The 22,671-nt window shown below is 47.2% G+C and overlaps 1 protein-coding gene across 1 annotated transcript in view; it reads left to right on the plus strand.

The window, feature by feature from the left end:
* The window catches only part of LOC122565114 (protein ABHD8), a 28,273-nt gene extending 14,736 nt beyond the window's left edge, over positions 1 to 13,537 (plus strand). Inside the window, exons 2-5 of the mRNA XM_043720746.2 lie at positions 1,824 to 2,585; positions 5,695 to 5,865; positions 9,742 to 9,958; positions 11,992 to 13,537. Of these exons, the coding sequence (XP_043576681.2) occupies positions 1,824 to 2,585; positions 5,695 to 5,865; positions 9,742 to 9,958; positions 11,992 to 12,156 (1,315 nt within the window). The 3' untranslated portion in view covers positions 12,157 to 13,537. The remainder of the gene's footprint in view (positions 1 to 1,823; positions 2,586 to 5,694; positions 5,866 to 9,741; positions 9,959 to 11,991) is intronic.
* Positions 13,538 to 22,671: the final 9,134 nt, after the last annotated feature.

Genomic DNA, 22,671 nt, shown 5'->3' on the forward strand with positions numbered 1-22,671 from the left:
TGAGTCCCGTCTGCTCCAGAAGTGTGTAAGATGCATGAGAACACCACCGCTTGCAAGTTTCACTCCAATCCCCTCACCATCCTGACTTGGAAATATATTGCCGTTCCTTCACTGTCACTGGGTCAAAATCCTGGAATTCCCACCCTAAGGGCATTGTGGGTCAACCTACAGCACATGGACTGCAGCGGTTCAAGAAGGCAGCTCATCCCCACCTTCTCAAGGGGCAACTAGGGATGGGCAATAAATATTGGCCCAGCCAGTGATGCCTACATCCCATGGGTGAATAACAGACTCTCCGGACAAGTTGATGAGAAAATGTATACTGCACTGGTAGTGTCAACGAGATGAAAGTGCAGATGCTGGAGATCAGAGTCAAGATCAGAGTGGTGCTTGAAAAATCAGAATCATAAAGGGCTTTTGCCTGAAATGTCGATTTTCCTGCTCCTCAGATGCTACCTGACCTGCTGTGCTTTTCCAGCACCTCTGTAATCTTGCACTGGATCAGAAGTATTGGGTTCAAGTCCCACACACGTCAGATGTGAATTGTAACAGGTTCAAAGTTAGTTTAAAGGAGGAGGTCTAACCACATTGCTCTGGGTCTGGAATTACCTGTGGGCCAGACTGACTAAGGACAACAGATTTCCTTTCCTAAAAGGATATTAGTGAACCAGATTGGCTTTTACATCAATCAACTACTACGTGGTCACAATTGGGCCGGCTATTGTTAAATTGCATATTTTTATTGAATTCAAACTTCAACCCTTTGCTGTGGTATATTTTGAGCCCATATCACCATAACATTACCTGGGCACCTGGATTCCTAACCCAGTCACATTAACATTAAGCCACTGCCCCCCCTCAACCTTACAGAGTCAGGTTGCTATGATCTTAGATAGTATAAGAGGCCTCAAAGATTTATCTGGTTCCCTCCCTTTTCCTGTAGAGTTGGAAACTGAATCACAAGAATGTGTGGGTTGCCTTACGAGGGAAGGTTAGACACGCTAGGCCTGTATCCTCTGGAGTTTAGAAGAGTTAAAGGTATAAGATCCTGAGGGGGACTTGATCAGGACTTGGACGTGGAAAGGGCGTTTCCTGTTGCGGGACAACCGAGAGCTAGGGGTCAGAGTTTAAAATGAAGGGGTTGCCCATTCCAGACAAAGTGGAGGAAACACTTTATTGACGCGGAAGTTTGTGAATCTTGGAATTCCTTTCCTCAAAAGGCAACGGATGCAGAATCCTTAAATATTTTAAAGACGGAGACATTTAGATTCTTGATGACCAAGGGAATGAAAGATTATCGGGAATACGCAGGAATGTAGAATTGAGGTTAAAATCAGATCAGTCACAAACTTTTTAAATGGCGGAATGGGCTCGAAGGGCCAAATGGCCTTCTCTTGATTATTGTTCATATGTTTCTGTTTAGATTATTTACAGTGTGGAAACAGACCCTTCGGCCTAACAAGTCCACACCGCCCCACCGAAGCGTAACCCGCCCATACCCCTACATTAACCCTTACCTAACACTATGGGCAATTTAGTATGGCCAGTTCACCTGACCTGCACATCTTTGGACTGTGGGAGGAAACCGGAGCACCCGGAGGAAACCCACGCAGACACGGGGAGAACGTGCAAACTCCACACAGTCGCCTGAGGCGGGAATTGAACCCGGGTCACTAGCGCTGTGAGGCAGCAGTGCTAACCACTGTGCCACCGTGCCGCCCACAATTGGTTAATTGGTTCAATGGGATACACCCGGGAGTGGTGGTGGTATGTCCGGAAAAGGGGTGCTAACCTCTCTGTCTCCAATCTCTGTCTGTTCTCAGGTTCAACATGTTGACCAGTATAACCGATGGGATCATGTGCTGCATCACGGGCAGGGCGCTGAACGTGGTGGGAGCCATCGACAGCGTGGAGTCCAGCGACGGCTATGACTACATCGAGGTGAAGCCAGGCCGGATCCTGCGAGTCAAACACATCGTGCCAGGCCGGAGCCCGGCAGAGCAGGAGGAGGAGAGCGTGGTGGCGGAGGAGGGAGGCGAGGGAGAGGAGATGTCCGGTAAAGGGGTGGTGCACTGCAAGCGTAAGATTTCTGTCTACCGCAACGGCCAGGTGGTGATTGAGAACCTCGGCGATGTGATCCGCTCGGAGATCCTGCACTGCCAGAATGGCAACACCGAGCCTGGCAGCACAGTGGAGATCGAGCTCTCCGACGCCAACGTCGCCTCAGCCCGGGCCAACGGCACCATCCAGGAGCAGGGCACAGTGAAGCGGCGCAAGCGCAAGCCGAAGAAGACGGTGGTGATCGACTGCAAGAAGCGGATCACCAGCTGCAAGGGGAGCCACTCGGACGTGGCGCTGTTCTTCATCCACGGCGTCGGCGGCTCCCTGGACATTTGGAAGGAGCAGCTGGACTTCTTTGGCAAGTTGGGATACGAGGTGGTGGCCCCAGACCTTGCTGGGCATGGCTCCAGCACCGCGCCAAAGATCGGAGCTGCCTACACTTTCTATGCCCTCGCTGAGGACATGAGGGCCATCTTTAGGCGCTACGGCAAGAAACGTAACATCCTGATCGGACACTCTTATGGGTAGGTTCACACTTGAGATGCCATCCTGTGGGTAAACTCACCAACTGCTGTTGGCACTGAGCCCACAGGGTCAGTGAGAGGCCCCTTGAATGGAGGGTGTACTTCCTGGCAGTGATTCCTGGAATGGCAGAACTGACATGTAAGAGGCAGCACAGTGGCTCAGTGGTTAGCACTGCTGCCTCACAGTGCCAGAGACCTGGGTTTGATTCCAGCCTCGGGCGACTGTTTGTGTGGAGTTTGCATATTCTCCCTGTGTCTGCGTGGGTTTCCTCCGGGTGCTGTGGTTTCCTCCCAATTTCCAAAGATGTGCAGGTCAGGTGAATTGGCCATGCTAAATTGCCCATAGTGTTAGGTGCATTAGTCAGAGGGGAATGGGTCTGGGTGGGTTACTCTTTGAAGGTCGGTGTGGACTTGTTGGGCTGAAGGGCCTGTTTCCACACTGTAGGGAATCTAATCAAGTCATAACAAGGGACTGGATTGTTTAGTATTGTGTTCACTGGAGTTTTGAAGACTGAGGAGAGGGAGGGATCTCATAGAAATTCCATCAGGAATTGACAGCATAAACGCAGGAAGGATGTTCCTGATGGTAGGGGAGTCAAGAACCAGGGGATCACAGTTTAAGGACAATGGGTAGGACCGAGGTGAGGAGAAATTTCTTCATCCATAGAGCGGGGAGCCTGTGAAATTCTCTGCTACAGAAAGCAGTTGAATATTTTTAAGAAGGGGTTAGGTACAGTTCGTAGGGCTAAAGGGGTCAAAGGGTGTGGGGGAGGAAGTGGGACAGGGTGCTGTGTTGGAGGTTCAGCAATGAATGGCAGAGCACGATCGAAGGACCGAATGACCTAATCCTGCTCCTACTTTAGATGTTTCTACATGCCCTGTACCTAATAGCTTCTCTAGCTACAAAACACTCTCCCCAGCCCACCATCCTTATCATGTGAGAGGACAGGATACTGTGGGACTGCGATGCCTCCCAAAGTTGAGCATCGGTGTCCGGGCTCTCCCTCATCTCAAGATGTTGCGGGACTGTAGAATGCTGGTGAAAATCTACCTCTCAGTGTCCGCACAGGAAAAGGACAGAGTGAAAGAAGAGGGAGTTGATGCATTCTTTTCAAAAGTGGTTTTGAGACCTATTACAGGGACCCTCCATCTCTGTAACTTGTTAATTTTTTTTTTATTTTGAATGTTTTTTTTCACAATATCAAATTTAAACCCAGATGAGAGACTAATTCAGGACTGGACAGGTGAAGGGATAGGTCAAAGAAGGATTCTGGGGTCAGGTGAGATCGAAGGGCTATTGACGGTTGTGTGGGGTGGTGGTAGAGCTGAGAAACATGTGGGATTTTGATGTTTGGATGTCCTGGGATAGATTAATTAAAATAGGAGATTGTGCAACTATGGACAGCACGGTGACTCAGTGGTTTGCACTGGTGCCTCTCAGCACCAGGGACCCAGGTTTGATTCTACCCTCAGGCAACTATCTGTGTGGAGTTTGTACATTCTCCCCGTGTCTGCGTGAGTTTCCTCCCATAGTCCAAGGATGTGCAGGTTCGGTGGATTGGGTTGGGTTCGGAGGAGGTGGGTCTGGGTGGGATTCTCTTCAGAGGGTCAATGTGGACTTGATGGGCTGAATGGCCTGTTCCTACACTGGAGGGATTCTTTGATTCTCTGGAGCCTTTTGTCCATTGGTGTGATTTCTTTAACACCTTTCATAGTCTCAGAGTGCCCCAAAACACTTGGCAGTGAGTAAGGTGAGTCTGATGTGGATGAACTGTTATAGGAAATGTGGCTGCCAATTTGAGCACAGCAAGATCCCACATGCAGCAGTGTGACAATAACTGGATAATCTGTTGTAGTGGTGCTGACTGAGGGACTATCCCAGGACATGGGGGAGGACTCCCAGCAGTATGGGATCATTTACATCCACCGGAGCCGTTCCATTTTGGCATTGGATCTGAAAAAGCAGCCCCTGTGACAGAGCAGCACTTGCTCAGTCCATCACTGAGGTCTGAGTCTCGAGATCCCTGGATTGGGAGTGAATCCGCTCGGATCTAGAAGCACAAATGCTGCCCACTGACACACTTAGAGGTAAAAAGGGCCAGAGGCTGTTTATGTCTCTGCCATCTCAGAGGGCTGTGGGGAAAATCACACTGTGGAGGACATCCTCACTCCTTCTCCCTTTTTTCTCTTGTGCTGTCATGAGAGACAGGCATCGCTGGCTGGCCCCAGCATTAATCACCCGTCCCTAGTTGCCCCTTGAGAAGGTGGGGTTGAGTTGCCCTCTTGAACCGCTACAGTCCATGTGCTGTAGGGACCCCACAATGCTCTTAGGGAGGGAGTTCCCTCGGGCAGATCCTAGTGTGTGCTTCCCATGCTTTCCTGAGGTAAATCCCATTAGGCCCCCCCCCCTACTCCTCTGGGCAAATCCCACAGACCAACCCACCCCTACGTCCACTCCACTCCCCTAGGGTAAATCCCACTGCTCCCCCAAACTCTCCTGGGGTAAATCCCACCATTTCAGCCCCCACCCACTGCCCCCTTGGGCTAAATGCCACTGCCTCTTCTCCCCCAACTCCCCTAGGGTAAATCCCACTGTGCCACCCCACACCCCCTGGGGCAAATCCCACTGTTCCCCCCTTCTGCTCCCATGGGGCAAATCCCACTCTGTGACCCTCTCTTCCTTCCTGAATTCTTCCCATCCTGTACCCCCTCTGCCCCAGAGATCCCACTGTAAGGCCTCCCCCCCCCCACCCCCCCAGGGAAAATCCCATTGCACAGGGCTCTCCCTCTCCCTCTCCCTGGGGCAGTTCACACTGTGTGCCACATCCCTATGCCCTATTCTGCAAAAGGTCACATGGGTGCCACTCTCCAGTATTCTAAGGTCACCCGTGCCCTGGTTCAGATACCCCCTCCACTGGTGCCAGGATTGGGGGTGGGGCACCGTGGTCACCCTTGTTCCTCTTACCCTTGGGCAGGTTCTGGTCCATATGGAGTGATAACTGGAGTAATGTTGCTGGCCGGTGTAAGGAAGGCTGGGTTGAGAGGGAGCTTCGAGGCTGGAAGGGGTGAGGGTGTGCCTGGCATCTTACTGGGAATCTCTGTTCCTCAGGGTCTCATTCTGCACGTTTCTGGCTCACGAGTATCCGGATCAAGTACACAAGGTGGTGATGATCAATGGAGGAGGTCCGACTGCGCTGGAACCCAGTTTGTGCTCCATCTTCAACCTGCCCACCTGTGTCCTACACTGCCTCTCGCCCTGTCTTGCGTGGAGCTTCCTCAAGTAAGGACAACCAGCGACCGGTGTGAGGCGGTACTGTCGGAACTGGCCACTGTGGTGGGTTAGATTCCAACCTTTAACCTCTGGGACTCAGCTTTCCGTCTATAATGGAAGACTCCTCTGTTTGGATGGTCACCACTTCCCAAATAAAAGCAAAATCCTGCAGATGCTAGAAATCTGAAACAAACACAAAGAATGCTGGAGCCACTTGGCAAGTCTGTGCTGAGAGAAACACAGATGGCATTTCCTTTTGGTATGACTCTTACAGAGGAGCAGAAGTAGGCCATTCGGCCCTTCGAGCCGACTGCACTACAATCACGGCTGATCATCCAACTCAATCGCCTTTTCGTGGTTTTTCCCCATATCCTTTGATCCCTGTAGATTCAACTGTAATATCCATTCATTTCTTGAAATCAGATAATGTTTTGGGCTAGACCGCTTTCTGTGGTAGTGAATTCCACAGGCTCGCCACTCTCTGGGTGGAGACATTTCATAGAAGCACAGATTCCCTACATTGTGGAAACAGGCCCTTCGGCCCAAAAGTCCACACCGACCCTCTGAAGAGTAACCCATCCAGACCCATTCCTCTCCCCTGTATTTACCCCTGACTAATGCACCTAACACTACATGTTCCTGAATACGATGGCAATTGAGCATGGCCAATTCACCTGACCTACACATCTTTGGATTGTGGGAGGAAACCAGAGCACCTGGAGGAAACCCACGCACATAAAGGGAGAATGTGCAGACTCCACACAGACAGTCGCCTGGGGCTGGAATTGAACCCAGGTCCCTGGCGCTGTGAGGCAGCAGTGCTAACCACTGAGCCAGCGTGCTGCCCCCAATTCTTCACATCTCAGTCCTAAATGATCTATCCGTGACCCCGTGGTTCTGGTCTACCCAACATCTGGAACATCTTTCCAGCATCTCCTCTGTCTAGCCCTATTAGACTCTTCAGAATTCATACCGGATCTGTAACATTAACTCTATTTCTCTCTTGACAGATGCTGCCAGACCTGCTGAGTTTCTCCAGCATTCTCTGGGGGGGTTTCCATCCCTGCTGCAACTCTTTTTTTTCACTTCCAAATGACATTCCATCCAATAACCCAGTCAAATAACATATAATATTGAAAGCAAATCTAAAAATAAGAACTACCATGATTTTTCTGACAGATTTCTCCCAGTTGTGCAGTCTACCCTGGAGGCTGTGGAGGGCAGTGTGAACTGAGTTTGCACAGCACTCGGTTCCAGGACTTTAGTAACAGCAGAAAACCTAATAGAGTTTGGCATTAACTGGCTTGGAAAGGCACAGTTTGTTCTGGAAGATGAAAGTAAACTGTCATTTCACAATAAGGGACATGCACCTGGAGATTAAGCTAGGATTGATTCTTTTGATCAAGGATATCCTGCAAAAAATGAACACAGTGACTCCAAGGCAAATAAAAAGCCCAGTTTCTGTTCCTCCTCTGTTTTATTGTTCCCATCATGTTTGCCATTGGGTACTATCATTGTTTTTTGGGCAAAGGAGGCACCTTCTATATAAAGTGGATGTTGGCTGCGGATCAGTTCAGGTTTAGTTGGGATATCTGCAGTAATGTTGTCATGATGTTTGGTCACATTTTGCATGGAAAATTGCAACATCATCATTTCCCATTTACAGGGGAACCTTGATTATCCGAACGTGACGGGCGAGCACTATTTCGTTCAGACAACCGATTATTCGGTCAATCGATTAAATACCTTTCCTCTGGGGCTCGGAGTTTTTAAGGTCTCCTCCCTGTTTAGGAGACTGCAGCAGCACAGCGCGTGAGCCCCCCCCCGCCCCCAACCCTGTCCCCCCGTCCCCCGACACTGCCCTCCCCCCGTCCTCCAATACCAGGCCCCCGTCCCTCAACACCAGCCCCTGTCCCCCAACACCGCCTCCCGACCCAACACCAGCCCCCGTCCCCAAACACTATCCCCCTGTCCCCCAACACCAGTCCCCGTCCCCCAACACAATCCCCCAACATCATCCCCCCGCCCCCCCCCCCTCCCAACACCAGGCCCCGGCCCCCAACACCGTCCCCCCGCCACCCAACACCATCCCCCGTCCCCAACACTATTCCCCCGTCCCCCAACACCGGCCCCCCACCCCCAACACCATCCCCCAGTCCCCCAACACTAGTCCCCGTCCCCCCACACAATCCCCCAACATCATCCCCCCCCCAACACCATCCCCCCGCCACCCAACACCATCCCCCAGCCCCCCAACACCATTCCTCCGCCCCCCCAACACCATCCCCCATCCCCCCAACACCATTCCCAAGCCCCCCAACACCATTCCTCCGCCCCCCCAACACCATCCCCCTGTCCCCCAACACCATCCCCCTGTCCCCCAACACCATCCCCCTGTCCCCCAACACCATTCCCCAGTCCCCCAACAACATCCTCCAACCTCCAACAACATCCCCCAACCTCCAACAACATCCCCCCAGCCCCCCCAACACCATCCACCGACCCAACACCATCCCCCCATCCCCCAACACCATTCCCCCTTCCCCGAACACCATCCCCCGTCCCCTCTGTCCCCCAACACCGGCCCCCCGTCCCCCAACAACATCCCTCAGCCCACCAACAACATCCCCCAACATCATCCCCCTCTCCCCAACACCAGGCCCTGTCCCCCAACACCAGCCCCCGTCCCCGTCCTCCAACACCTGCCCCCCGTCCCCCAACACCGACCCCCGCCCCCAACACTGGCCCCCGTCCCCCAACACCTGTCCCCCAACACCCGCCCCCCCCCCGTCCCCTGCTCCCCATCCCCCAATACCAGCCCCCCCCAACACCGGCCACCCGCCCCCCAACACCGCCCCCATCACCCAACACCGCCCCCTGCCCCCCAACACCTCCCCCCCCCCATCCCCCGTCCCCCAACTCTGGCACCCATCCCCCAACACCCGCGCCCCCGTTCCCCGTCCCCCAACACCCACCCCCCCGTCCCCCAACACCAGCCCCCCGTCCCCAACACCAGCCCCCCGCCCCCAACACCTGCACCGCCGTCCCCCAACGCCCGCCTCCCCGTCCCCCAACGCCAGTCCCCGTCCCCCAACGCCGTCCCCAGCCCCTGCCCCCAACACCAGCCCCCGCCCTCAACACCAGCCCCCCGTTCCCCAGCACCACCCCCCGTCCCCCAACACCAGCCCCACCTCCCCCAACACCAGCCCCCCCCGTCCCCCAACACCCGCCCCCCCCCGTCCCCCAACACCCGCGCCCCCCCGCCCTCCAACACCGGCCCCCCACCCAACACCATCCCCCAACACCGGCCCCCCGCCCCCCAACACCAACCCCGCCATCCCCCAATACCGCCATTTGCCCCCAGCCCTGTGCAACACCAAAATTAGGCCATTCGGCCCATCGAGTCTGCTTCACTGTTCGCTCATGGCTGATCGGTTTTTCAACCCCATTTTCCCGCTTTCTCCCTGTAACCTTTGATCCTCATGTGTTAACCTAATCCACGTTATTTGCCTCAACTGTTCCTTGTAGAACTCTCACCATTCTCTGGATAAAGAAATTTTTCCTGAGCCCCTGATTGGATTGATTAGCTTATATTTACAATAATTATATTTAAGTGACTATCTTATATGTATTGTTGCTAGTTCTGGTCTCTCTCACAAGTGGAAACTTCTCTGCAGCTGTCTTATCAATCCCTTCATAAACTCGAAGATCTCTATCTGGCCACTCTGCTACATTTAGAGAAAAGAGCCCCCGCTAGTCTACTCTTTCTTGGAATCTCTCTGTTCTGATTGTCGGCCTTGTAACATGTGGGGCTATGGGAAATCTGCTCGTGCTGTTTATTAATTGATGTGCGTTTTCTCTGCTTTGTTTCTGACATCTCTTTAGAGCGGCATTTGCCCGACAGGGGGCGAAAGAGAAACAATTGTTGAAGGAGGGGAATGCTTTCAAGGTGACCTCCTTCGTGTTGCAGGCGATGATGAGTGGGCAGTACTGGCCCGAGGGTGATGAGGTCTACCACGCTGAACTGACGGTGCCTGTTCTGCTAGTGCATGGAATGCATGACAAGTTTGTCCCTGTGGATGAAGACCAGCGAATGGCTGAGGTAACAAACTCTCTGTTTTTACACTTGCTCAGAATCAACCATGAGTGTGTCCACTCCAGTCCAAACCCTCATTTGTGTGTTTAGGTCTCAGCTTGATGATTCTATCATAACTATATAAGGTCTAGGAGCAGGATGAGGCCATTCAGCCCCTTGAGCCTGCTCTGCCAATTAATACAACCACAGTTGATTATATCTCCCCCTCAACTCCAATTTCCTGCTTGCGCTCCATAACCCTTCATTCCTGTTACTGATCAAAAATCTTCCTAACTCCTTTAGTGTACTAGTGTCCACTGCACTCTTGAGGTAGTGAATCCACCCATTCTCCTAAAACTATAACCTCTGGTTCTAGATTGCCCCACATGCTCTCCACGTCCCTACTTTGTCAGTCCCCTTCCGTATCTTATATTCCTCAATTACGTCTCTCATTTTTCTAAACTCCATAGAGAATAGGCCTAACCTGCTCAATCTCTCTCAATAAGTCAAACCCTTTATCTCCGGAATGAAGACCCTCATCTTCCACCCTCCACCCTCTTGCTTTCATTCACCCTTTTGCTGTGTATCCGGTCTCACACTGTACCCTGCTTGACCATCACACCCTTGCTCACTGACCCACGTTAGCTTCCAGTCTAGTGACACAGTGACTTTAAAATTCTCCTGCATATTTAAATCTCTCCCTGATTTCACCTTCTCCCTGTAACCTCCTGAGATCTCTGCAGTCCCTCGACCCTGCCTCTTGTTCATCCCACCATGTCCATTGGTGCCGACCAGAACTGAAATCTCTAAAATTGCCTCCCGAAACTTTGCCATCTCTGCAGCTACCCTCATTGGTCAAGCTCGTGGTCACTAGCCCAATCGGCTCCTGCTTCAGTCCGTGCCAAATCTTCACTGCTGTATGTTAATTGGGATGTTTTGTGATTGTGTCAAAGGTGCTATATAAATGCAAGTTGTCTTGCCTAATTGAATGGAAGAATAGACTTGAAGGGCTGAGTGGTCCAATGTAGTTTTGTGTCTGTACAACCCCAGAGGCTAAATCAATGCACACACTGCCTGGTGTGGACCTGACCTTGCAGGAAGATCCCAGGATGAATCCAGGGATCCTGTTAAGGGAGCTGGTATTGTAGAGGTGGGACATTACAGATCCCTCTGGTGCTCCAGGGTCTGAGTATTAGATGTGTCAGGGATTCTACTCCTGCTGGAACGTACCTGGGGCTAGGAGGGATGTGAGCTGAGTAACAGGAGACTGGTCCTTACGTTGGTCTTAAAACATAATTCAAACACCTCCCTTTGCTCACTGATTACAGCCGGCCATGTAACACAACCCACTGAAGAGGGGAGCAAGTAACAGAAATTGGTAGAGAGAGGGGCACGGTGGCTGCAATGTGACTCAGTTACTTGGAACAATACTCCAAAGGACAAGACAAATACTTCAGATCCATGGGTTCCAATTCATCCATGGGTTCCAATTCACCCATGGCAATAGAGAGTTTAAATCCAATTACAATGAATTTAGAGTTGAAAACTCAACTCCACAATGGTGACCATGAGACTACCATTAATTATTGTAAGTATGCATTTGATTCATTAATGTCTTTTAGGGAAGGAAATCTGCCGTTCTCACCTAGGCTGACCGACATGTGACTCCAAACCCACAGCTATGCAGTTGACCATTACTAATTGAGTCACATTGAGCCTTCTGAAATGGCTTAAGCAAGCAGTTTGTGGGCAATAAGAGATGGACAACAAATGCTGGCCTTGCTAGCAACACCCATGTCCTAGGAAAGAATAACCTGGGAACAGAGATGTGCAGGTTAGGTGGATTGGCCATGGGGAGTCCGGGGTTATGGGGATAAGGTAGGGAGCTGGGTTTGGGTGGGATGCTGTTCGGAGAGAGTCGGTGCAGACTGGATGGGCTGAATGGCCTCTGCAATGTAGAGAGATTCTGTGATTCTAGAAGGGCTGCTGGTTGGAAAGGAGGGTGCACCTGTTTAATAGCGATGTTCAGTTGACTAACCACCCATTCTTTTACCAATCAGATCTTGCTGATTGCGTTCCTGAAGGTCATCGATGAGGGGAGTCACATGGTTATGATGGAGTGCCCGGAAACTGTGAACACATTACTGCATGAGTTCCTGCTTTGGGAACCAGAGATTACTGCGACTGAACAAGTAGAGGCCAAACAGACAACAGAAAATAAATAAAGCAGCACAGACGGTATAATGATTTATCTTCAAACTTTGGGAAAAGTGCCGATTGAGGGAAGCTGTCCGAGATCCTAAATGGTTTGAGGCTGTGTTGCTGCAGCCATTTGAGGTGGTCAAGAAGATTTAACTTGTGTCTGGGCCTTACCTGGGGTTCCACATGACGACACAGAGAGTGAAAACCTGTACAATGTATATTTCGATTAACGGCAGCTAAATGTGGTGGTTTTTATCATCAGTTGTGTATTTTTTTTAACAAAACAAATCACCACATGATCTGAAAACAGCATGAACAGAAAGAGCAAAGGATTCAGATGGTGTATTGTGGGAAGTAGAAGTTACCAAGTCTTAAGGATTGTTTTGAGGTCTCTGAGAATTGACAGTTGACAGTAAAGAGCCATCCAAAGGTGTAAGGAAGGATCAGGTTATTTTGCAGTTGGCCGTCTGAGGCAAGGATGGGCAGATTGGGTGACCAGTGCTGGGAGGAGGCAGTGATGACATACCCTTGCTAACCAGAGATTCCAAACATAGAGCACCATAATACAGGCTAAGGTCAGGCACCTCGGACTGTTCAATGGCCACATTAATTCATAAGATGTGTAGCTGCAATTGGTGCATACGTCCACATTTGTAATTGGCTGTTCCTCTATTTGCAATCTGAAGAGGGGGAATGGAAGCAGGAAGAATGAGGACATTGTGGGCATTGCCAGGTGATTATTCATGCCACACTTGGGGTGGCAGGGTCACATTTTAACACGTTTTATTGAGATTACACGTGTTCTTTGTTGTACAATGCTGTCTGAAGTCTTCGACTAGCTTTGCTCTGGTTTTCTACTGGTCTGGCCACCTGCTTTGCTGTAGAATTGGGTGATACTTCAATCCCTCATCCTAACTGTCCAAGAATCTGTTTCTTCTGGAAACAGAGACTGATTGAATCCTGAGCATTAATAGACTTGTGCCACAAGACAATCCTTGTAACATGTTATTGTGCATTTTACACTGGTAAATGCAATGCACTGTTATATAATATACAGAATGTTAGTTATTTACAGTATAAATTCAGTGAGTATTATGTAACATGGACTGTTATTTATATTATACAGAGATGATAATATGGAATATATTGGTCCCCAAAGGTTCCACATCATACATTGTTTTATAAAAAAGATGGATTTACAGGAGGAATTCTGAGAGCTATTGATACTAGAGTTTAGTAATTTTTAACAATCTTTACTTAGCCCTTGATTAGTTTCCAGCCTGTAACTTACTCTTGGATATCTGCTGTTCCATACATAAGCCAGCACATTCCTGCAATCAGATCAACTTGTATCAACATAGTTTTAAAAGGTAAAAACAATGACTGCAGATGCTGGAAACCAGATTCTGGATTAGTGGTGCTGGAAGAGCACAGCAGTTTAGGCAGCATCCGAGGACAGGCAAAATCGTCGATTTTGCCTGACCTCGGATGCTGCCTGAATTGCTGTGCTCTTCCAGCACCACTGATCCAGAATCAACATAGTTTTAGTCAGCCCGTTTGGACACATGATAACACACCTCTAGACAGATGGGAGTTGAAGCCAGTCTTTCAGGTACTAAGATAGAGACAGTACCACCAAACCACAACTCACTCCTGGCTAGATAATTTCCTAATCAAGCAAGTACTTTCACACATCTCTGGAGCAAGTGGGACTTGAATCCAAACCTCTTGGCTCACAGATAGAGTCAGAGACGTATGGCAAGGAAACAGACTCTTTGATCCAACTCATCCATGTCGACCAGATATGCTAACCTAATTTAGTCCCATTTGCCAGCAGTTGGCCCATATCCCTCTAAACCCTTCCTATTCCTATACCCATCCACGTGCCTTTTAAATGTTGTAATTGTACCAGCCTCCACCACTTCTTCTGGCAGCTCATTCCATACACGCACCACCCTTTGTGTGAAAATGCTACCCCTTAGGTCCCTTCTAAATCTTATCCCTCTCACCTTAAACCTATGACCTCTGGTTTTGAACTCCCCTACCCTAGGGAAAAGACCTTGGGTACTCACTCTATCCATTCCCTTCATGATGCACCGCAAGTACTCACTTCATTCCTATCTATCCTTTATTCTACAATATAGAATCTTTTAACTGGATATCAGCCAGTATCTCTCACTGAGTCATTTATGCTGTGCTTTATTGGGAGGGGAATTGAAAGCTAGAATAGGGAGGTCATGTTTTAGTTATGCAGGCCACTGATGAGACTGCAACTGGAGTACTGTGTATTATACTTACAGTAGGATGTAAATACATTGGAAGTAAAGGTTTCCTCCAATAATATCCGGAATAAGTCTATATCCTCTACAGTCTAGAGAGCCAAAAGTGACTTAATTTGAAATATATAAGATCCTAAGGGATCTATAACCAGACAGTCAGAGTTTAGAAATAAGGGGTTGCCTATTTAAGTCAGAAAACATTTTTTCTCTGAGGGTTGAGAGCCTTTGGAATTCCTTTCCTCAAAAGGAAATGGATGCAGAATCTTTAAATATATTTTAAGGCAGAGGTAGGCAGATAGATTCTCGATGACCAAGGGGGTGAAAGATTATTGGGGTGGGGTGATGGGAATACGCAGGAATGTCAAGTTGAAGTTAAAATCAGATCAGCCATGATCTTATTGAATGGGGGAGCAGCCTCGCAGGGCCGAGTGGCCTACTCTTCCTCTGTGTTTGTTTATTCATATCCTAAATATTAACTTCAACAACTCTTCAACTAGATTCCAATCTGTTGTGATTCTGTTCGCCGAGCTGGGAATTTGTGTTGCAGACGTTTCGTCCCCTGTCTAGGTGACATCCTCAGTGCTTGGGAGCCGCCTGTGAAGCGCTTCTGTGATTTATCACTATAAATGCTGGAGGAAACATCACAGAAGCGCTTCACAGGAGGCTCCCAAGCACTGAGGATGTCACCTAGACAGGGGACGAAACATCTGCAACACAAATTCCCAGCTCGGCGAACAGAACCACAACAACGAGCACCCGAGCTACAAATCTTCTCACAAACTTAGATTCCAATCTGTAACTTACTCCCATGTATTTGCTATTCTACATTAAATCTCTCTCAGTGATAAACTCTAGCCTGCAACTAATTCCTAAGTATTTGTTACTCTGTATTAAATTAACCTGAACTCCAGACAATGTGTTACTTTTGGGTATCTGCTGTTTACATATTTGCTTGAAGTTTTATGGTGGATCAATGTTCAGAATGGAGGGTCCCACTTGTAAAGCATATGGTGGTGGGCAGCAATGACTTTACGTTGGGAAAAATGTTATTTTTAACAATTATTCTCAATTGGTAATGACAACACTACCTTGCATTTAACAGCCTAATGTGTAAATGGGTATGAAATCAAAGTAGGAGGGGATATTCACGAAAGCAGAGGTGTAACAAAGGGTCACTCCTCAATGTGAGAGAGTTTGAAATCCAGCCAAGAAGCTGGTTATGATTTGGATTTTGGGGCGGCACTGCTACCTCACAGCACCAGGGACCTGGGTTCGATTCCACTGTGGCGAGTTTGCACATTCTCCCTGTGTCTGCATGAGTGCTCCAGTTTCCTCCCACAGTCCAAAGATGTGCAGTTTAGGTGGATTGGCCATGGCAAATTGCCCCATAGTGTCCAGGGATATTCAGACTAGGTGGATTAGGTATGGGAAATGCAGGGATGGGATGGGTCTGTTTTGGAGTGTTGGAATTACCGGACTGACCTGCTTCCACACTGTAGAAATTCTATAAATTAAGCGTTATATTAATTTCTTAAATTCTTGGGTTAACAGTTTGTTTCTAGAATTCACAATCTTTTGCTGGTAATTAACACATCTTAATCTGCTTTACAAATAAAGCAGATACTATTCAAGTGAGGTGTTGGTATAATGAGAATGTCACTGGACTAGTAATCCAGTGACCCAGGATGATAACCCGGGCACATGAGTTAAAACCCTAACAAGGCACCTAGTGGAACTTGCTTTCATGTTGAGATTTTAGGCTGATGTGAAATTCTCACAGTTGTTTTAAGAACCCACCTGGTTCAGTACTGTCCATTAGAGTCATAGAGATGTATAGCATGGAAACAGACCTCTTGGTCCAACCTGTCTATGCCGACCAGATATCCTAACCCAATCTAGTCCCACCTGCCGCACCTGACCCATAATCCTCCAAACCCTTCCTATTCATATACCCATCCAGATGCCTTTTAAATGTTGCAATTGTACTCACATCCACCACTTCCTCTGGCAACTCATTCCATACACGTACCACCCTCTGAGTGAAAAAATTGCCTCTTAGATCTCTTTTATATCTTTCCCCTCTCACCCTATAACTATGCCCTCTAGTTCTGGACTCTCCCATCTCAGGGAAGAGACTGTGTCTATTTATCCGATCCATGCCCCTCATTAGGGAAGGAAAATCTGCTGATCTGGTTTACATATGACCACAGACCCACACAATGTGGTTGACTCTTAACTGCCGTTTGAAATGGTCAAGCAAACCACCCTGTCCAAGGTAGTTAGGGATGGGTAACAAATGCTGCCCATAACCCAAAGAATTTTGGAAAAATAAACAAGACCTTAGAAGTGTTTGATCTTTACTTTATGATATGTGGTGGTAATGACCATCATTTGATTGCTCCTTGAATCTCCCAGGTAACCATGGGAGATGGGACAGAGATCTGGAAAGGTTTGAATCAATTGTTTTCTGTTTAGGATTGTTTGTCGCTGCACCTTGGGAGGTTGGTTTTGTCCATTTACTTTCAGGGAGCAGCCAGCTCATGTTGACCTCATGACCGCCAGCCGCCTCCTAAGATGGCTGTGGGTGGAATGCTAATCCACGCGAGGATTCCAGCATCAATCCCTGCTGAACACAAAGTGTATATGCTACAGCCAGTCAGTGTGACCTGGAAGAGGGCCACTAATGCTGGATTATTATCCAGTGGTTGGCATGTGGAGACAGCTGCTGAGGCCAGGCGATTGGTGTGAATTGGTATCAAAAATATATCTATTGAGCTTTGAATAAACTCTAAGACCCATTATCAACTGCTCCCTCTGCAAGAGAATTCCACATTGTAATGGCCCTCTAAAGGGAAAAAAAATCAGGGGGGGTGTTTCTCTTGCAAGGGAAACCTCATACTTTTTCAACTGTGTTTCTAGGTCTTCATCATTTGGATAGTAATCCGTTGAAGAGTTGCTTGCCCACTTTAAGACCTGTTGTCTACTCAATTAGTTAGAAGGTTTGGGCAGATTCTACAATCTAGATGCCAAAACACTGCTTAGATGTCAAAAATTTGTTTTCCCCCGATGCATACACACAGACATTCCACAGTTTGTGGAGTCCAACATTGAGAAGGAACAAATCTTCAAAGTTAGGATGGATGGGTGAGCAGTCTGCTTTTGTGTCTCAGTTTCACAGACAGGTAGGTTGTATTCAAATGAATGTGTCTGAGGACACAGTTCCGTCCTGCTGCTACAAGTGTCAAAATGAAACACATGAAGGTTCACAGGAATGGGGAATGTTTCATTAGTTGCCAGTGATCCCTTGTCCATCATTCACTTGCATGGAGTTCAATAGAACTAGTGGGTACTGCTTACAAATGGACAATTCTGTACTCCCAACCTCTGTCCAATTTCACCTCAAAAAAATTTAGATTAGTGCTATTCACACACACAGGGAATAGAGAGAGAGAGAGAGAGAGAGCCATTCAGTCCTTCAGTAAGGGTCATATTGCAGTGAATAATACTTTCTCAACCTATTGCAAGGCATTTTGGTTTTGTTGTAACCAAGTGTGTTTTCAAGCAGAACCCAACAGCCCTGCTTTAAATAAAACTTCCATATCTCCATAACATTTGTCTTAGATATATAGCCTGCACCTTGGAACATGTTTTTAAAGTTTAGATGAGCGGGAGCAATGAGACAATTCAATGTTACCAGATCCCAGTCCAGGCATTATATTAATAGAGTTATACAGTACAGAAACAGACCCTTCAGACCACCATTCCATGCTGACCATAATCCCAAACTAAACTGGTCTCACATTCCTCCAAACATTTTTTATTCATTTACTTAATGTCTGTTAAACATTGTAACAGCACGCACATCCACCACTTCCTCTGGGAGTTCATTCCACACACGAACCATTCTGTGTGTAAATTCTTTCTCCTCTCACCTTAAAAATATGTCCCCTAGTCTCAAAATCCCTCTCACTAGGGAAAAGATACCTGCCATTCTCCTTATTTACACCCCTCATGATTTTATAAACCTCTGCAAGGTCACTTCTTAACCTCCTATGCTCCAGTGAAAAAATAGTCCCAGCCTCTGCTTGTAACTCAAACCCTCCATTCCCAGGAACATCCTTGACAATCTGTTCTGAACCCTCATCAATCTAATAATATCCTTCCAAAACAGAGACCAGAACTGAACACTGCACTCCAGAACAGGCCTCACCAATGTCCTGTACAATCTCAAGATATCATTGTGACTGGGTAAATTTCACCTTGTTCAGCCAATGTTAGACCATAGATCCTTGCATTGCCCTCTTCCAGACTGTTTCAAACTTGGACAGTACCTTGAAGATTGAAAACTTTGTTTTGGTGCACTGGCAATAATGTCGAGTCAGACAGAGCATCACTCCCTGTGCTGGCTCGTTGAAGCACCTTTTCATTAGTCCCTGTCAGTCGCTCATTTCTTACAGCACCATTTTCCTTTGAACTATTTATCCAAGTAATTCTCTTTTTCAAGCTACTATTGAATAGATTTCTATGCAGTGCAGTTGCATCCTGATTGATTAATTTGAAAAGTTTCTCACATTCCCCCCTAATTCTTATGCCAACTTATTTTAAATGTTTGTTCACTGACCAGTCTAAACATACTCCATCAAAACCCTGTAAGGTTTGGAAACACCTTTGCATTGCCTTCTACCCTTGGAGACATTGGCATGGGAAAGTGGGGATATCAGTAAAAGTATTTCTTTGTTTCATAGTGGAACATCCTCCGTTGCTGCAGTTTGATTAATGGGATTACGAGAGCAACAAACCCCCTGGAGAATTGTTCAACCTTCTGTGGTCGCAAATCAAATTTGCTGCCCCACTGTTCTCGTCTCTATATTTCTATATATATACACACACGCGCCAGTATGTACATACATATATAAGCATATATTTTTGTGATTCAGTGAAGGAGCTACGTACTACCTGCTATTCTGCTCAATACTAACATATTCTGTGTCACAGTGAGGGAACAAAATAATTTATAGGAGTTTATTAATAATTCTGTATTATTTGTGATGTCTCACTGTGGTATAAAACTGGAAACAGTTGAATAAAAATAAGCTGCTACCTATGAGTGTTTGATTAATGACCCATGGATTGCAACGGATTGTACTTGCATTGTATAAATATACTCCAACATGTGATAGCAGTGCTGTAGAAAGTGCACAAAGGACTTAGAAGGATTGAGACATTATAACAAGCAACAAAGATAGAACAGGCTGAGCCTTTTGCACTAGAAGAGTTTGAGTGATTAGTTGGTCAATTTAAAGTGGTCCTTAAGCCAATGAAAAGCTTTGATAGAGTGGACATAGAGAAGATGATTAAGCCTGTACAGGAGATGGATAATCAATCATAAATCCAAAAAAAGTTCAAAATTATTTAACCAACGTTTCTTACTGGAGTGTAGGAGGTTGAGAGTCGACTTTATAAAAGTCTATAAAGTTATGGAGGGTATAGATCGCATTAATGGTAATTGTCCTTTCCCTAGGATGGGGGATTTCAAGACCAGGGAGCACATTTTTAAGGCGAAAGGAGAGAGATTTTAAATAAAAGACATGAGAGGCATATGTGGAATGAACTTCCAGAGGGAGTGGTGGATGTGAATACAATTACAATGTTTAAAAGACACTTTGATAAATTCATGAATCGGAATGTTTTGGAGGGTTATGGGCCAAAGATAGGCAGGTGGGACTAGTTTAGTTTGGAATTATGGTTGGCATGGATTGGTTGGACTGAAGGGTCTGTTTCCGTGCTGTGTGACTGTACAACAGAGTAATCTGAATTCAAAACTGACTGCCAGAAGGAATGATTCAGGCAAATTTTGTGGATACATTTGAGGGGAAAGCTGGATAAAGAGGAGTGAGAAAAGAGTAAGGTGTATCAACACGAGTTGGATGAAAACAAGGTCAAAGACAATGACATTGAAGACATGTGGGCCGAATGGCCTGTAATTCCATGCACAAACCTTGGTCTCCAGTTCTGTCTCAGCGTAGTGGGTTTCTTTGTAATGAGAAGTGAATAAACAGAGGATGAGGAGAGGTCGCAAGGATTTTATGAAAAGAAGCAGGAAAAGGACATTGCGACTCCAAAGTTCTCAATGGTCATAGATAGGTTTAAGAAGCATCTTAAAAGGGAAGAAAGTGGATAATAACTATTAGGTAAACACAAAAATTAATTAGGAACGAGGCAGCCAAAGACATGGCTACCAATAATGAATCAAGATTGGGGATATGGTGGTGTAATGAACATGACACTGGATTAGATAAATACTCTGGGGATATGGATTTCATCACATCAAAATTTAAATATAATTAATAAATATAGAATTGAAACCAATCTCAGTTAGTGACAATCATTAATTGTTGTAAAAACCCATCCAGTTCACTAATGTCCTTTAGGAAGAGAAATCTGTCGTCCTTACCTGGTCTGGCCGACATGTTACTCCAGACCCACAGCAATGTGGTTGACTCAAGGTCCTCTGAAATGGCCACTCTGTTCAATAGCAAATATGGATGGGTAACAAGTCCTGTATTGGCCTTGCCAGTGATACCAACAGCTTACTAAAATATGGAAATAGCAACACAAAAAGGAGCAACCAATGCTTATGGTTTGAAAACAAAACAAAAATGTTAAATTAGGTCTCAACAGATTGTATCCAATCATTGGTCAGTGAGCAGGACCTGAAGTGGGTTCGGACATTGGTAAGAGTTGTGGTGTTGAAAAGAAGATTGGGTTGCAAACCCAGAATCCAAACCAAAGCAAAATACTAGTTACTGGAACCCTGAAACAAACCCAGAGAGAAACAGTTAAGATTGAGTCCAGTATGACTTTATCAGAAATAGATTTCTGTAAAGTCATACTGGACTTGAAATGTTAACTATTTTCTCTCTCCCAAATATACAAACAGCCTGATTTAGCATTGGGCGGCAGAAATAATGTTTCTAGCAGGGACCAAAGGTGATTATTCTTCCCAAAACTTAACTGGAGGAACTGTGTGTTCAAGCAGCATTGGAGTTCAGGTGAGCAACTGGACAGATTAGAGACAGATGGGGGAAAAGAGTCAGGCAAAACCGTAGTGAGATTGAGCTGGAGTTGTCTGCGTAGGTTGGAACCTCATGTTGTATTTCTGATGTTGCTGCTGAGGACAGCATATAGTACAGTTTGTTTCACATGTTTATGAAATATGGATGTTGTTGGCTTAGCCAGAATTAATTGCCCATCTCTCAGTGCCCAGAGAGTAATTAAAAGTTAACCTAATTGCAGTTGATCTGGAGTTACCTGGACCACCCTGGGTAAATACAACAGATTTCCTTTCCCGAAAGGGCACTTATGACCCAGTTGGGTTTCTACGACCATTGGAAGTGGTTATAGAATCCCTGCAATGAGCCTTTCAAGAGCATCCCATTGAGACCCAGCTCCTTACCGTATCCCTGGGACCCTGTGGTTCCCATGGCCAATTCACCTAACGTGCATAGTTTTGGACTGAGGGAGAAAACTGGAGCACCTGGAGGAAACCCACGCAGTCATGGGGTGAACATGCAAACTCCACACAGATGAACAAGAGAGAGAGAGAGACACACACACAGGGGGAGAGAGAGAGAGACAGAGACAGGGGGAAGAGAGAGAGAGAGGAACGAAAAGTGTGTGGGGGGGGGGGGGTGTGTGGAGGGGGAAGAGAGAGAGAGAGAGAGAAAAAAAAAACTGTGAAACAAAACAGGGCAGATTGGAAGAACAGCACAGGACGGCACGGTGGGCGGCACGGTGGCACAGTGGTTAGCACTGCTGCCTCACAGCGCCAGAGACCCGGGTTCAATTCCCGCCTCAGGCGACTCTCTGTGTGGAGTTTGCACATTCTCCCCGTGTCTGCGTGGGTTTCCTCCGGGTGCTCCGGTTTCCTCCCACAATCCAAAAATGTGCAGGTCAGGTGAATTGACCATGCTAAATTGTCCGTAGTGTTAGGTGAAGAGGTAAATGTAGGAGTATGGGTCTGGGTGCTATATGCTTCGGCGGGTTGGTGTGGACTTGTTTGCCCGAAGGGCCTGTTTCCACACTAAGTAATCTAATCTAATCTAAAAGGACAGACAGTGACAAAGTATAGAGAGGGATGGAGGATGGAAAGATGGGGTGAATAGATACACAAAGGAAAAAGGGAGATGGGAAAAGCACTTGAAGGGAATTCTTGTATCATACAAAATACTCAGCTCCACCGCTTTAGAGATATTTGTA

This window comes from Chiloscyllium plagiosum, unplaced genomic scaffold, assembly GCF_037043375.1.
Source record: "Chiloscyllium plagiosum isolate Xiang-an unplaced genomic scaffold, Cpla_swu_hap1 HiC_scaffold_28, whole genome shotgun sequence".
Taxonomy (NCBI): Eukaryota; Metazoa; Chordata; class Chondrichthyes; order Orectolobiformes; family Hemiscylliidae; genus Chiloscyllium; species Chiloscyllium plagiosum.